General features: G+C 41.6%; 2 protein-coding genes across 8 annotated transcripts in view; one reads left to right on the top strand and one right to left on the bottom strand.

The window, feature by feature from the left end:
• Positions 1-16,482, top strand: part of YY1AP1 (YY1 associated protein 1) — a 21,562-nt gene continuing 5,080 nt past the window's right edge. The window contains exons 1-10 of one of the 5 annotated variants that reach the window (XM_032464089.1): positions 1-285; positions 1,554-1,755; positions 2,285-2,371; positions 3,321-3,492; positions 4,957-5,101; positions 6,248-6,398; positions 9,799-9,915; positions 10,310-12,007; positions 12,572-12,603; positions 13,990-14,039. In XM_032464089.1, coding sequence (XP_032319980.1) covers positions 266-285; positions 1,554-1,755; positions 2,285-2,371; positions 3,321-3,492; positions 4,957-5,101; positions 6,248-6,398; positions 9,799-9,915; positions 10,310-12,007; positions 12,572-12,603; positions 13,990-14,039 — 2,674 coding nt within the window. In that variant the 5' untranslated portion in view covers positions 1-265. Of the gene's footprint in view, positions 286-1,553; positions 1,756-2,284; positions 2,372-3,320; positions 3,493-4,956; positions 5,102-6,247; positions 6,399-9,798; positions 9,916-10,309; positions 12,008-12,571; positions 12,604-13,989; positions 14,044-16,482 lie in introns of those variants that run through there. The other 4 variants (XM_032464091.1, XM_032464090.1, XM_032464092.1 and 1 more) reach the window with 4 other exon arrangements.
• The window catches only part of DAP3 (death associated protein 3), a 27,557-nt gene continuing 26,189 nt past the window's right edge, over positions 15,115-16,482 (bottom strand). For all 3 annotated transcript variants that reach the window (XM_014567990.2, XM_014567989.2, XM_032464104.1), the window contains one exon: positions 15,115-15,821. In XM_014567990.2, coding sequence (XP_014423476.1) covers positions 15,736-15,821 — 86 coding nt within the window. In that variant the 3' untranslated portion in view covers positions 15,115-15,735. The remainder of the gene's footprint in view (positions 15,822-16,482) is intronic.

Consider the following 16,482-nt stretch of genomic DNA (forward strand, 5'->3'; position numbering starts at 1 on the left):
GCCGGAGTCTATGCATAATGCGGAAGCGCTCTTGGCGTTGTTTGCTTCGTGAGGTATCTGGCGCGGCTCACTTAAGATTCTCCTACCTACTCCTTACGACTCTTGCAGCTTTTGTCTTTTCTCGCATGGGATACTTCTACCAGCTAATAGTGCCTCAGGCAAAAAATAAAAAAGTAGAAGTTCCCCTAAAGCCTAACCTGCGTTCCCTCCTTACCGCTCCAAAGTGACAGCCTTCCTGACTTCTAACCCGGTGGACTGGCTTTGTATGTCTGTATATCACATTATGTAAGTAAATCGCAGTACGTATTCTTTTGCCTATGCCTTTTGCACAATATGGTTAAATTCTTCCCAGTACGTGCATAGTAGGGTAATACTTGAGCCTTCTTATCACCATTTATCATAAGCTATGATGTGTTTTAGTACATCCCCTTCTTACTTCATGCTAGAAGGTCTTTGACTTTGTTTGTTTGTTTGTTTGGTCTTTGACTTTTTACAAAAGGAAGGCAGGGCAGCCGAATGGATAAGAGTTGGAGAATGGGAGGAGCTAGGCTGGGATGGGAGTAATAGGTAAATGAGAGAGCAGATGCTGTGCTTTGAGAAGATTCTGTATCACCATTAAGAATAAGTCCCAGTTTGAGATTTACAAATGTTAGCCACTATATATAAAAATAGATTAAAAAAACAGTTTCTGCTGTATAGCACAGGAACTATGTTCAATATCTTCTAATAACCTTTAATAAAAAAAAAGAAAATGAAAACAAATATATGTATGTATATGCACGACTGGGACATTGTGCTGTACACCAGAAATTGACACATTGTAACTGATGGTACTTCAATTAAAAAAATAAATTAAAAAAAAGAACAAGTCCTATATTAAAGTAGATATCAGTGTGATGCTGAAATGATGGGTTCCCAGTAGCTCCTTGAATGCAGACATTTCCCTGCTCTTAGATTTTTGTTTATTGTCCCCTTCATTTGTATATTATTTACAGGAATGATTTTAGAAGGGGACAATTTGAAATCATCTTATTTGAATCTATGCTAACAACTTTGGGAGAAGATTTGTATAGGCTAGGAGTTTGTCTGTTGACTAAAGTGAAATCTGGAAATTAGCCATCCCCTGAAGAAGCGGAGTTGGGAGGATGGAAATCTCTGGAGCCCAGAAAAGCAGCTGGGGTTAAGTCCGGGTGAAAGATAACAGGGAGCTCTACTAGAGCAATGGCGGTGGCGGAGGAGAGAAGTGGAAGGTTCCAGAGCTGCTCCTCTAGAAGCGTGGTCAGATCTTGGTGCCAGGTCACATGTGGGGAAGAGCAAAACAGAGAATCAAAGATGAGTCTGTGCCTCTAGTTTGACTGATGGGTTGAGAATGGTTCCAGTGGGAAAATGGATTCATGAGCAAGAATGGATTTGGGGTTATGATAACGTGTTCATATTTAGGCAAGTGAGTAGATGGAAATCATTCATACTCTCTTAGTCCACCATTAGAAGGAATTGGATGTGTTGTGGACCTAGGGAAATACTCACATTCAGTCATCTCCTTTTGGGGGTAGGTTTGAGGAACCACTGGCCAACTTGCTAAATGAGCAGCATCGCACAGTGAAGGAGCTACTTGAACAGCCGAAGATGAAGAAATCTTCAGCCAAACAGCAGCAGGAGGTAGTAGACAGGGTTAAGCCCCAGAGTGAGAAAGTTCATCAGACTCTGATTCTAGACCCAGCACAGAGGAGGAGACTCCAGCAGCAGATGCAACAGGTGAGACTCTTCTCTGTAATGTTAATGCTGGATCATCCATTGGCTTGACTCTGAAGCCAAAAATTAGCAGGTTTACAAAAGTCAGAAATAGGTGTCTTAATAACCATGGAAACCACAGACCACAGGATCTTCACATCATCCGTTAGGATCTTGAAAGGTTATCATGTTCGTGTCCTTATGGCTCACGTAAGAGTGCATGCAAGCACCCTGAAAGTATTCAGAATTACAGATTTCAAAGAATCTTTAGCAATCCCTTCTAAATTTAACAGCCTTACTGCCAGAGTAGTTTTTTCTTCTTTCTAATCTAAGTCCCTCTGGCTTGAGGTTAAACTTCCTCTGGTTCTGTTATTTTGCTCAAGGGGAACGTATCTGAGAAAAAACTTCATACCAAGATACTGTGTTGTTCTCATAGTCTCTCTAGAAAGCAAAACATATATGATAAAAGTGCTTACATCTTAGTATGGTCTTCTGAGTTCCTGAAATGACAACATCATAACACATCACTGTATTATTTTCTTTCCCTCTCCAGCATGTTCAACTCTTGACGCAAATTCACCTTCTCGCCACCTCCAACCCCAGTCTCAGTTCGGAGGCCAGTACCACCAAGATACTTCTTGTAAGGTTTCAAATATCCCTAACTCTAAGGAATTGAGTATGCAGTTAGTTTGGAAGTCATTCTCACAGCTCTTCCCCATCATAAGCTACATTTATTCTTCTTTCCTGCATGTTTTGGTAGCTGTTTGTATGGCTCCTGCGTTTGCTGAGTGAACGTGAGCCATTGATTCCCATGAAAGGACGGAGAGTGTATTCAGTTTTCTTTAGACAGTCCCTCTTACTTTTTCGTTCGGTTCTCTTCCTCACCTTTAGAGCTACCCATCTTAGGTTTTTTAGTACTTCTGTTCTTTTTATTGAATTTATTAAATATTTATAAGGATCCTATCAGTGTTTTATGTATAAAATTAATATCGCTCATGACATTTTGAAATCTTTTGGAGGGAGGTCTTTTAATTTCAAAATTTTAAATTCTATAAAAACTGCCCCTGAACTTCAGGGCTCGTAAAGATGATATTCTTTGCCTCTTGGGTAAGTCTTTTTGGAGTTTGAGGAGTATGTTGGCTAGTAGTCTAAGCGTCCTTGGATAGTCAGCATGGTGTATCTCCGTCTCAGATTGTTCAGAGGATCATGAGAAGTACTTTGTTCTAGGTGTTATTCAGAGAAACCCAAAACAATTTCTTTTCTCTCTTTTATTTTTCTATTTTAAGTAATGGCTCTCATTCTTGAGAACCTTAATTCTAGTTGGGGGCCTACGTCGTATGTCCAAAAGGCTGAGGAACACTCAGACTGAGAATAAAACAAGAACAAATTAGTGCTTCACAAATCCCCGAATTTCTAAGGACTTAGCAAAAGAGCGGTCTTAATGGAATAATGTTAATTGTGAAAGACTTTATGATGAATTTTACTTGTTTCTATCCTGTTATAGGAAGGACAGTTTTTCACTCAGAGGCTAAGGGCTGCTGGTATTAATTGTCTGAAACTTAGATTTCCTTTGTGTCCTGTTTTCCCAGAAAGAGCTGGGAACCTTTGCTCAAAACTCCATCGCCGTTCATCATCATTTCAACCCCAAGTTTCAGACCTTGTTCCAACCCTGTAACCTGATGGGAGCTATGCAGCTCATTGAAGACTTCAACACACATGTCAGCGTTGACTGGAGTCCTCGTAAAACTGTCAAGAAGACCGGTAGGGGGCAGATGTGTCCGCTTGAAGTTTTAACTTACAAGGAGAAGTGGGAGTCTTAGCCCGTAGGTAATTTCTTAGGGATAGTTTCCTGAGGTTGGAGGAGATAGGATATTTGTAATTTCTTCCTTCTGTCTTGTATCCTCCCTCTGTGCTCATTATCCAAGTTCTAGAATTAGATGATAATACTAGGACTTAAGTAAGGGATGGAGGCAGTGGACAGGACACGGCTGTGGAGGGTAGAGAGGTGGCACTCGGTGCTAAGGTTTGGACTTAGATGTGAGGGTAAGCATTAGGCGTCAGGTCAAGACAGACTGATAAAGATGGAAGTCAGGTGGTAAAGTCAGGTTGTGTTTAGGCTTTTACTCTCTTGTTTATTAGGATCATTTTATTTCCTGTAATGATTGTAGTGACATCTCCATTTTGAGTGACATGTTGATTTGGGAGGTAGGAACAAATTAGAGATGATGTACATTTGCCGCGTTCAGTATTTTAAAGAAATGTTTATGCAGCTTTGGTTTTTACCTTGCATTGGTTTAGTATTTTTTGAGAAAATATCTGCTGTTTTTTTAAACCAGGTATTTGCTTCTGATTTGTTTCATGGTTCAGCAAATTAGTTGTGGTTTGCTCTGGATTTGGGTTTGTCTTTGGACTTGATTTTAAATTCCTGACTCTTCCAATTAAATTGAATATAGTTGGATTTTGGTGCGTTAAGTCATGGACACTGATCTCCAACTACTTTATTAGTTATATGTTGGTAATGAAAACTTAACACTGAACTTATAGTAATAACTTACACATAGAGCACCCTGTGTTTTTCTTCTGGGTATATAAAGGTAACACTTATGGAAGCACACATAATGGATATTATAGTGCTTAACTCTGGAAAAGCAGAAGTGCCTGGAATTGAGAGGCTTAGACAGCAAGACAGAAATGAATGAGACTGAATTGTCTCATTCTTTTTATGGCTTTTTGATGAGAACCTCAGGAGGAATGTAGGAGAACTTAATGAAAGTTAAGTAAGAGCCAAATCAAATAAAATTTGGAGTACCAGGTTTGTGAGGTAGATTAAAGAAGTTGGAATCTTATCCTGGAAGAAAGAATCGCTGAAGGTCACTTAACTTTCAAGGATTTAAAGGGGGAAGGAGGTAAAAATTTGTTGAGCATACACTGTGTGCCAGGTATTACAAGGTGCTTTGTAAGCATTTATATTACTTAGTGTGTTAAGTGTTCCACCTAGGAAAGAATAAGAGAATGAACTTTTAATAACAGTGAATGGGACTTCTTTCAGAAGGTGTATGTTAGACTGAGAAAGACTATGGAAACTTTGGGTGGGAGGGTGGATGGGTGGGAGGGCACCGAGTTAGGTAGGGGCAGCTCTATCTAAATGCAAAAACAGATTCAGAGCTTTTGTGAAGCCCTCTTTTGTTACAGAATGTCATTTATCACAGATTTTTTTCCTTACAGCCTATGAATTTCCCTGTTTGCCAAAGCAAGTAGCTTGGACCCTAGCCACAAGCAAGGTTTTCATGTATCCAGAGCTACTTCCAGTGTGTTCTCTGAAGGCAAAGAATCCCCAGGATAAGAGTTTCTTCACCAAGGCTGAGGACAAGTAAGGATTTATAGTAAGGGAACAAAAGCACGAAATATCCCAAGGAGAAGACCAAGTTCTTTTTTTTGAGGAGCTTAGGGGTAATAAGGCATGTATAATAAAGACTGGGTGCACAGGACCAGAAGGAAAGCAGTGTAGATGGGCACAGATCTCTGTGTGTGCCTGTTGCAGCAGTGCCAAACCCTGCTCTTTGAGGGAATGACATGGGCATTTTTGAAACATTTTAAATGGTTTCTTTTATTTATTGTAAAAACTAACTTCATAATAATGTTAGAGGAAATATTTCAAAAGAAAGCAATTTTTTGATCCATTATCCTAAATCACCCCAAGATGAATGATTTTTTCTTTTTTGTGCGTCTTACGTAATTATGGGCAACTTAAGTGTACTTTGGATTTGCTTTTTTTAACCTAACGTCTTCTTGAAATTGTTTTCCTGTGTTCTGTGCTTTAATTTTGTCCTTTTGTTTGTTTGTTTCCGTATATTGTCTTTTAAAGCCCTATGATTAATATTTAAATACTAATGGCCCTGAGATAGTCTTTTAATTTGCCACTCCCCCACCCCCGGTTGTTTTAGCTGTAAATGAGGCTTCCCCACGATCTTCGTGTGTAGAGCCTTTAAAAATCTTTTGAGTTTATCCCTTTGGGTAAATTCTCAAGAGTGAGATTATTGGATAAAGGTCGTGACCACTTTTATAGCTCTTGATATGCACGGCCGCACCGCCATGAGCACACATACACGCGTAACGGTGATTGAATGTTTTGTTGGGAGGTAGTGTTGGTGCCGATTTAATGTGCCTGATGTGGTGCCTGTTATTCATTTTTTATTTGTTTATTAGAATTATTCTCCTTCCTTTCAAACTTCACTTATATTATGAGTATAAAGCGCATCATGTCCCGACACTTGTGAGGGATTTATGCTTAGCGTTTCCTCTTCCCACCTGATTGTGCACTCCCCATGGAGTCTTACTCATACAGTACTTAGTAGCGCTCAGTAAATACCTGAAATTTTCTGTTGACTTGCCATTAAGTTGTACAAGAATTAGACGCAGAAAAAGTGCATTATGGGATGTGGATGGAGTTCGTCTGGGAGGCTTCTCAGCAGGGTGGACTGTGGACTGTGACTGAGTGTCATTGCTCCTTTCTCAGTTTGTTAGCTTTAGGGCTAAAGCACTTCGAAGGGACTGAGTTTCCTAAGCCTCTCATCAGCAAGTACCTTCTCACTTGCAAGACTGCACACCAACTGACAACGAGAATCAAGAACCTCAACACGAAAAGAGCTCCTGACAACATCATTAAAGTAAGTGCTTCCTGCATGCGCCCCTGGGTACCTCGGCGAGGTGCAGCCATTCGGTTTTCTTCTTCTTGGTCACAATGAATAGGCTTTTAGCTGAGGCTAATTCCTCCCACCTGCACAGTGGATTAATCACCCTCTTGCCTTTCAGGGACAGTGATCCATTCTTTTCCTGTGAAGTGTCGTCTTCTTCCTCAGTTATGGATATTGCCCCTAAATATACAATGGTTCATATTTTTTAATATTTCTCAAACCTGTTTCCCTCTAGCCATTCACTCTTTCTTTTTTCACTCTAACCTTCTTCAAAGGACAGGCAGCAGCCACTTTATCCTTCTCCTTAACTCTTTTTATTTAAATATTTATGTCAAAGTCATAAAAGTGTACACTTTAAAGAGGCAAATAGTTGAAACAGTTTAAAGAGTCAGATGGTTCTTTGAGGCTTGTCATGAAAAACAGTATTTTCCTCCCTACTTCCTGCTAACCAAGGTTTTTGAGGGGATGGCATATTGAACTTCACATCCAGATAGCATTCTTACAATTGTTATTTGATGTTATGGATTTAGGTTTTATTTATTAAATGTAAACCGTGGAAGGTCCAATTTTCTCACTGTAATTATATCACAATTTTGGCTAGATTGTATTTGGAGTTTCCATGATGAATACTATGTAAATTTTCCCACAACTGAGCTGTGTAGTGTATCATGATTACTTTGCTTTTCCTGATGAATATTTTGTTTCTCGTGGAGTTAAAATTGCATTTTTGGAGGGTTGGTGGGACTTGATCTTACTATGTATTTATTACCCGTTCAACATTAAAGTCGACTTCAGTTTTCTAAATCTGTTTTCAGTGTGTTCAGATATTTTAGGTGTTTTGCTGTCTTCTTCATCCTCCTGAAGAAATGCTTCCCAGAGCCCTGTGAGGCTGTTCCGCTCTACCCAGGTTGCTCTCTAGGCTTGTGGCCCTGATGTCTTCTCGGGCTTTTTCTGCCCCATCATCCTGGGGACTCATTTTGCCTCTTACTTGTGTTGGATCCTCTTAATTCTGAACCCTATGTCTGTTTGCTTTACTTCCTTGTTTTAGTGGAGCACATCCTAGTAGCATTCTGAGGAAGAGCGCTTGAGAAACACATTTTTAGAGTTAAACTGTATTCAGGGTCTGTCATAACATGACATGACCAGAGTCAGTTTCCTAGTTGACTGGATGCCTGGTTTGTGTGTGTAAGTGTTGTTACTAGGCGACTTAAGATCTTACCACTGGGGGAAACTGGGTGAAGGACACATAAGACCGGTCTGTACTATTTTTGCAACTTGCTGTGAATCTCTAATTATTCAGAATCAGAAGTTTGAAATATGTCTGTATTTGGATCTCCCACTTCTGTGGGTTTAAACACTAGGTTGAAAATCACTTTATTAGAAAATTTTAAGGGCCTTGCTCCATTTTCTTGTAGTTTCTAGTGCTGGCTGTTTAGGAATTTGGTGCCCTTTGGACTCTTGGACCTTTGTGTGATATCTCTTTTTTTTCTGTCCCTCTGGCAACAAGTAGGATTTTTCCTTTTCTCCAGTGTTTTACAATTTTATGGCAACATGTCTTTTTAGCTTTGAAATTTGTGTTGCTTTTATCTTTTCTCTCATTTTCTCTCTCTTTGTAGGCTTTTACCTTTTAAAAAATTCCTTTTTTGTTTGTTTGTTTTCACGGGGTTTTAAGAGGGGACAAAGCCAAATGGATGCGTTTAAGCTGCCTGTTTTCACAGTAAGTTAGCCCTTAAGTGTTGAACCTGTCGAAGTGTGGATGTTCTCCCCACAAAGATCTCAGATTATTTCCTAATTGGCCACTGAGTGGATTCTTTTCTGCTCTTATCCTATTTAACTTTGCAGTTAAAACCGTAGTTTACTCATTCCTTCTTCAAACTCCTGTCCCCTGATGTCCTGTGATACCAGGACTCTTACCTCAAGCTGCTCCTTCATGCACTCCTGCCCCGCTCTCCCCTCAGCGTCAGTGTTCCGTGATAAATTCTGTGTGTGGTCTTGCCCAGTTTCATGATTTTTGCGATTATCTGTCTCTGTGATTTTCAAATCTGTATCTTTGGTCTAGATTTCTCTCCTGAGCTCCAGCTTAGTGTCACCACCTGTTTAAAGGAAGTCTCACCTCGGTTGCCTCACTGACTCCTCACACTGAACTTGGGTCTCCTTCTGCACCTTCCAGTTGTTGCCGCCGCTCCCCTCCCCCCACTCTCCCTTCTTTGATCTGTTCTTTGGGAATGATGTTACTGCCTAGCTGTTTTCTCAGCCCGTTAACTGAGGAGTTTCCTCGGCTCCTCCTCCTTGATCACCACCATTGTCTGTCACCAAGTTCTCAGTTTTCTGTTTCCTGCTGGGGTGCCCACTGGCTAGTTCAGGCCTCCGTCACACCTGGATTAATGCAGTGGTTTTCTAAGTGGTGTCTAATTCTGGCTCCCGTTTATTCTGTCCTGCGAGTTGCTGCCATAGCCACCTGCATGTAATCCTTCAGCGTAGGGTTCAGACTGCTTGGCATGGCACAGATGGCCTGTCCTGCCTGCCTCTGACTTGTCTCCTGAAGTCTCTCCTCATTCCTTAGTTGTTGTGGCCAGACCATCTCTTTGTGCTTCATTAAACATGTCCATGATAATGAACATGAAGTATATTCTGCCTCATATAGCAGAGTGTCCGTTAAGATTCATCTATAGTTGCGCCTGCTCCAGAGAAATCTTTATTGTTCAGCTGTGAGTTGTGTGTCACTTTCTTGTGCACGTCTTTATACTTTTTGATACAAAATGCTATTATTGGTCTACTTGGTTGTCTCTCCCATTAGTCTGTATGGTCTTTGAGAGCAGGAATTGCTTCTTTACTTGTATGCTCAGCTTGTAGCATGGTGCCTGGGAAGCAGAAGACACTCAACAAATGTTGAATGATTGGGTGCATACTGTCAGTGTAAGTTCAGTTTCCCTTTGTTTACTCTTAAAACTGAACTGCCTCAGTCTCTCTGTTCTTCTTTCCCTTCCCTTTTAATGTCCTTCACGCCATTATTTGCTTAAAAGGAAGTTTCCATGTGGCCAGGATGAAGGTTAATCACTTTCATTGCATCTGTTGAGCAGGAGGAAATTTTAAATGACCATTTGCATTGTTTTCTCTGTGACTTAAAATTTTTCCCTTCCTGCTGACCAGAATGGAGAGCGTCAGAAGATACTGAGCAATTGTAAAATCTTCATTAATTAGGTAGTAGTTAATTTGAAATGCAGAAGCATTCAGCACATGCTGTTCATGTATCTGTTTTATGGATGAATGTGTGTGTGTGTGTGTTAAACCACTGCCTACCTCGCCCCCGAGCCGGACAGAGGGCATTGTTTCTGGAATGAATGTAACTCATGCTTTATTTCTTCATGCTCAGTTTTATAAGAAGACCAAACAGCTGCCCGTGTTAATGAAGTGCTGTGAAGAGATCCAGCCACATCAGTGGAAGCCACCTGTGGAAAGGGAAGAACACCGGCTTCCATTCTGGTTAAAGGTACAGTCTTCCTCCTCAAAGTGTGTCAGAAGCAGAAGGTCACCAGAAACATCAAAGGCTACTTTGCACCTCTGATGCTTTGGTTGTAGAACTAGGCCTTGAGAAATCTTCAGTCACCCTTCCTCTACTCCTTCTCCACTCTTCCCCCAGGTGATTCTATAACCTTTTAAAAATGAAGGTTAAAATGATAGTTTCCTAAAGGAGATTCAGGGAAGAGCTTCTAGAGTATACAGTTGGAATGCAGTCTTTGTAGACATTTGATCTTGTGCAGAAGAATCCTTCTTGAAGTGATGTCTAGAGATTGTCCTGAAAAGGTCCTTTGCATCTCGAAAGCCCTATGATTTTTTACCAAGTTCTGGCACGTGCTGCATCAGAGTGTTCTTGTTCCCAATAGGCCAGTCTGCCATCCATCCAAGAGGAGCTGCGGCTCATAGCTGATGGTGCCAGAGAGGTAGGAAATGTGATCAGAACCACGAAGATCAGCTCAGACCCAGGTCTTAGAAAAGGCAGCTCAGAACTGGGGAGTGAAACTCGGTACCCACTGCTGCTGCCTAAGGGTGTAGTCCTGAAACTGGAGCCAGTTGCCAATCGTTTTTCCAGGAAGGAAAAAGCGGTCATCCAGAAGCGGTCATCAGCCCTGAAGCCCCTCCTTATCAGACCCAGCCCCTCTCTCCAATCTAGCTCTGGCTCTGGGAAGACACCGGCTAGGTCAACTCAGTCAGAAGCCCCTCCGAGCAAAATGGTGGTCCGGATTCCTCGCATGATCCAGCCAGCCACTGTCTTACAGAAAGTGCCAGGTGGCCCTCCGCCGGGGGTCGCTGGGGGCGATAGTTTTGAGACTCCAGCAGCACTGCCTGCTACACCCCCTGACACCAAGACCAGCTTCCCTCTGATTGAGCCCCAGACCCTGGTCCCCTCTGCCCCTGTGCCCAAGGTAATGCTGCCCTCACTTGGTCCTTCTAAGTTTCGAAAGCCCTGTGTGAAACGGAGGGGCTCAAAGAGAAAGGGGGCCAAGACCTCTCTCTGTCTGAAGCCTGCTCCCCTCCTCCACCCTGCACCTGTCATCTTCACTGTCCCTGCCACCACTGTGAAGGTTGTGAGCCTTGGCAGTGGCTGCAACATGATCCAGCCTGTGAATGCTGCTGTGGCCCAGAGTCCTCAGACCATCCCCATCACCACCCTCTTAGTTAACCCCACTTCCTTCCCCTGTCCGTTGAACCAGCCTCTTGTGGCCTCCTCTATCCCACCCTTAATTGTTTCTGGCAACTCTGTGAATCTTCCTGTACCATCCACCCCTGAAGAGAAAGCCCAAGTGAATGTGGACATCAGTTGTCCTTTGGCTGAGGGGAAAAATGCCTTTCAAGGCCTAGAACCCAAATTAGAACCTCAGGAACTCTCTCCCCTCTGTGCTGCTGTCTTCCCCAAAGAGGAGCCCAGCCCAGGGCCTCCACCGGCCGACAGAGCGTGCCAGGAAGAATTGTCGGACAGCAGTTCCTATGGCTGGACTATAGTGAAAACAGAGGAGGGGAGGCAGGCTATGGAACCACTGCCTCAGGGCATCCAAGAATCTCTAAACTCTTCCCCTGGGGATTTAGAGGTAATTGTCAAGATGGAACCTGAAGACTCTTGGGAGGAAATCTCTGGTGGATTCCCGAAGCAGGAAATCAAAGAGGAACCTTGTGTGGAATTGGGCACTGGCTTTCCACGTGAGGAGTCAGGCGGTGCTAGAGAGGTGAAGATACAGACGGCCCTGCAGCAGGAGGAAGAGAGGAGTCAACCAGCTAAAGCCCCTTCAGCTTCTCAAGAGCCTGCTGATGGAGGAAACTCGGGAGAAATGAGCAAAGGGTCCCCAAAGAATGCTTCATCCTGCGCTGACCCTGACATGGTGCTTAGCAGCCCCCCAGGGAAGCCCGAAGACTTGTCTAGCGCTGATGGTCAGTCAGTGGGGACCCCGGCTGGGCCAGAAACTGGAGGAGAGAAGGATGGGCCAGAGGAAGAGGAAGAAGAGGACTTTGACGACCTTACGCAAGATGAGGAAGATGAGATGTCATCAGCTTCTGAGGAATCTGTGCTGTCTGTCCCGGAACTCCAGGTGAGAGTTGTGGAATCTTCTCACGTATTTTGTGGAGGCAACACTTGTTATTGCTGTCTTTTTGATTTGTAGCAGTCATTGTAGTGGGTGTGGAGTGCTCTATTATTATGGTTTTGATTTGTTCCTCATCACTGTTGCTGTCGAACCTCTTTTCATTATCTTGTCAGCCATTTATATGTCTTCTTTAGAGAAATGTCTATTCAAGGTGTTTACCAATTTTTTTGTGGTGTTTATCTTTTTATTAGTGAGGACTTATTCTCTATATATTGTGGAAAGAAGTCCTTAATCATAGAGAGGATTTACAGGTATTTTCTACCAGTCTGTGGCTTGTCGTTTTCAGGATTTACAGGTATTTTCTACCAGTCTGTGGCTTGTCTTTTTCATTTTCTTAATGGCATCTTTTGAAGAGTAAACATTTTTGATTTTGGTAAAGTCCAATTTATCAAATTTCTGTAGTATGGATCATATCTTTGGTGTCATATATAAGAAATCGTTGCCTAATTTATGGTCATTAAGATTTCCTCTTATATTTTCTTTTAAATGTTTTATACTTCTTACACTTAGGTCTATAATCCATTTTGGATGTCTGATGTGAGGTAAGGGTCAAAATTCATCTTTTTGCATGTACATATCCAATTATCCCAGCACAAGTTGAAATTTATTTTTTTTCCCATTAAAACACCTTAATGTCTTTTTTGAAAATCAACTGACCAGAAATTTAAGTGTTTATTTCTGGACCCTCAATTTTGTTACATTGACCTAATGGGTATCCTTAGGCTAGTACCACTCCGTCTTAATTACTGTAGCTTTATAATATATTTTGAAAATGAGAAAAGTCCTCCCAATCTTCATATTTAAAAAATCACTTTGGTTTTACTTCCACATAGACTTTAGTGCCTGTTATCAACTTTTTAGAAAAAAAAAGGCCTGCTGAAATTTTAATATCGATTGCATTAAACTTACGAATCAATTTGGGGAAATTTAACATCTTAACAGTATTGAGCCTTGTAATCGAAGACTGTGGAATGTCTTCCCATTAATTTAGACCTTTTAAAATTTCCCCCAGTATTGTTTACAGTTTTTGTTGTACATCTTGCATTTCTTTTGTTCAGGTTGCTAAGTACTTTATTTTCCTACTATTTTTAAGATAGAATTACTTTCTTAACTAAATTTCATTTTTGGATTTTTCATTGCTAGTATAGAGAAACTTGGTTTTTGTATGTGAATCTTGCAGTATTGTGAACTTGCTAAACTTGTTTTTAGTTCTAGTAGATTATTTTAAGTTTCTTAAGGTTTTCTGTATACTGGAATATGTCATCTGAAAATAAAGAGTTTTGCTTCTTACTTTTCATTCTGATTTAATCCAGTTGAGTGATGAAGAAAAGCCTCAAGAGACCAGCTCTGCAGCAGGCTTAGCATGGAGACACTAGAAATTGGGGCATGATGATTAGGTCTGCAGTAGAAGAGTCTTAAGCCAAAAAGGGGACTGGATAGATTATGATAGCATATTTGGGAAAAATTAAGAATCCATATTTAGCAAACTGCCAAAGTAATGAGGCAATTCTTCAGTAAGGACTTCACACATAAATGATGGTATAGCCGTACAACTTACTAGTCTACATTCATGAAAGAGAATGAACATAATTATGAGTTTAGACTTCCAAAGATGGAAGCCACTTTCCCAGCCTCATTTGCAGCTATGTAGGCCTGCCAATCAGATGCAGGTCTTGGCCAGTAGACATCTTCTGGTAAGGGTAAGAGCAGTGGCATCTTGATTTGGGAGGCAGCAGGGGTGGAACTTCTGGGGGCTAGATGGCATTGTCATTAGCACAGGCAGTGTCAGTGTTCACAGCACTGACGACTTCATCAAAGCTCCCTCTTCCCGCTGTGGTTAGGATGCTGTCTTTGGCTGCTGGGATTGTGACACTCTCTCTTGGAGGTTCTGTGTGCTACTTAATCCCTTTTCTTTTTAAATTCCTTAGAGTGGGCACTCAATTTACAAGAAAAACCCCTGATACATACAATTTCCAAGGTATGTGGAAACACCAAGGTATAAAAGAATACACTTCTGTGTTTAAAAAAAAATGCATGTATTTTTTGTGTAGAATTTGGTAATAGAAGTTGCCCCTAGAAAAGGGGGCAAGAGAAAGAAAGGAGCTTGAATTTCCATGTTTTTGTGTGGTATGAACTTTGTAACCCATACATGGCAAAAATAATGAGAATAAAGGTGAAGTGAAGCCACTGGATGATATTAAGGGAATTGCATGATATGCTGTGTTTGGAAAGCTCACTGAGGCAGCTCTGTGAAAGAGGTACTGGAGGGAGTAGCCAAGAGTAGTTGGGAGCAGAGAACATACAACCAAATGATTATAGTGATTCAAACAAGAAGTGACAGGGTTATGAAGGCAGTGGTAGTAAAGACAGGAGGAAGTGAGTTTGAGCTGTTGAAAGGACAGATCCAAAGGCTTGACTGTTCATATTGGGAAGTGTATCAGTTGGGGTTCAATCAGAGCAGAACCACATTAAAAGGGATTTGTTAAGTGGATTTAAGCTTTCCAGTTGTGGGAGTGGTTAAGCAATCTCCGTAAGGCTGTTACCTTTGAGTCTGATGCTAGAACATCAGTCTAGCTAAACTGGGGACTGGCTCAGGAGGTTTTAATTTTGATAGGGAATCCTTGAGGCAGTGGTTTAAGGGTAGGGGCAGCTGGCTCTCTAGTGAAAGATGTTGATATGCATTCACAGACTCTCTCCTGCATAGTAATTTTTCAAATAAAGCATTATAAAATCCAAGTTGTAAATGGTACAGCCACGTACCATTCAGTGGGTGCCTACTATGTGTGAGGCACTTACATGGAAAGTGACTATATGATTTAATTCTCACAAAACTCCTGAAAGTTTGGCACTATTATTACCATTACATAAGGTGAAACAGAGATAAGGTGAAATCTGAAGTCAGGCTAAGACAGATAGCTGACAGGTGGCAGGTCTGGGGATCAAACTTCTCTACTACCAATAACCTGGGTATGGGGAGAGAATGAAACTCGGCTGAAATTGATTTGAGTCACTATTGTCTCATGTCTCACAAAGATGGTACACAGTACATTCTATATGGATTAAATATAAGTTAATTTATTACATACAGTGTATGCTATAGGGGTTTAGTGCTTAATTCTTTTTCAGGAACCTGTATAAAGTGCCAAACTCAGCTGGAGTTTCAGGAAGGTTCTCAGGAACCACTGATGAAAGTATAAACAGGAAGTGAATGGTCTGGGAAGGAGAAGTTAAGCTGTGAATTTCAATCGCCTAAACTGAATAAAGTCTGGAAAATTTCTGTAGAATTCAGTCTCTTCAGACCCCCAACAAGCAGAATGCCAAAGAAATTAAATTTGGCCTATCTGAAGGCTCTTTCCATCTTATAAATCTAACACAACATTTTAAAAAAGATACTTAATTTAATTCTTAAAGAAATGATACATGATTATTTAAATGTGAAAATCATATCTAATAAACTGGTATTAGTTTCAAGAACAAGAGGACATCTTACTGCCATCACAGTCACTTCCCAAGGAACCCATTTCAGCGAAGGCTGGGAGCTGACTGCAGTCCTGGTCGCTGCCATGAGCCACTCCTTGGCTGCTCTTCTCGTTTACTGAAGAGTGGGTCCCGCCATCTGAGTGGGTCCATTAAAAGAAAAGTCCATTGGCTTCCACGCATGTCGTGACCACGGCTTAGAGGTAGGCACAGAGCTGCTCCAGCTGCCTGGGATTCCTATTACTTAGGAACAGCAGCTCCTTTTTCCCTTCTTCTGTATGAGCTAAAATGGAGTCGAACACAAGTAATTGGCAGTTTTCTCCTGCAACACTGTTACCCAGCAAACTCTGTAGTCAGAGGCTGTGTTATCTGGGTTACATTCCGATGTAATTAGCACTCCCAAGAGACCTCACTTCTAGACCCTTTTACCCCCCCAATATTATTTTTTTCTATGCATAATTTCCTTTTGTCTCTATTCCTCCAATCCAGCGTCTCTCTCTCCCTCTGTTCCAAGAATATCTTCTGGACTTTTAGGACTTTGTCAAACCTCCCATGCCCTTAGGAAGCTCACTACTGTGGTTCCCAACCCACCATGTTGCAGCTGCTTTATACTCCTCCCCTAATAACCTACTCCAATTGCAGCTAATTCTCTATTATCTGGTGATAGAACAGCCTTTCCTTTTCCTCTATAACCCTTAACCCCCAACCCACACCCAGAACCAAGGGCAAGGCTAAAATGAGCAGCTGCAATGCTTTCATATACTTATACCAGGACAGGTACAGCAAGGATTTGGTCTGGTGGAGTAGCCTCTCACACAGTATCAATTATTCTGGGGGTGTCCTAGCATAGGAGTCTCCCAATCCAAGTTTGTTGAGTGATGGATAAATGCAGCAGTGAGAGGGTGGCAGCAACCCAAGCACCTGGAAATTCTGCCAGTGGCTGG

Source organism: Camelus ferus, chromosome 21 (genome assembly GCF_009834535.1).
Source record: "Camelus ferus isolate YT-003-E chromosome 21, BCGSAC_Cfer_1.0, whole genome shotgun sequence".
Lineage (NCBI taxonomy): Eukaryota > Metazoa > Chordata > Mammalia > Artiodactyla > Camelidae > Camelus > Camelus ferus.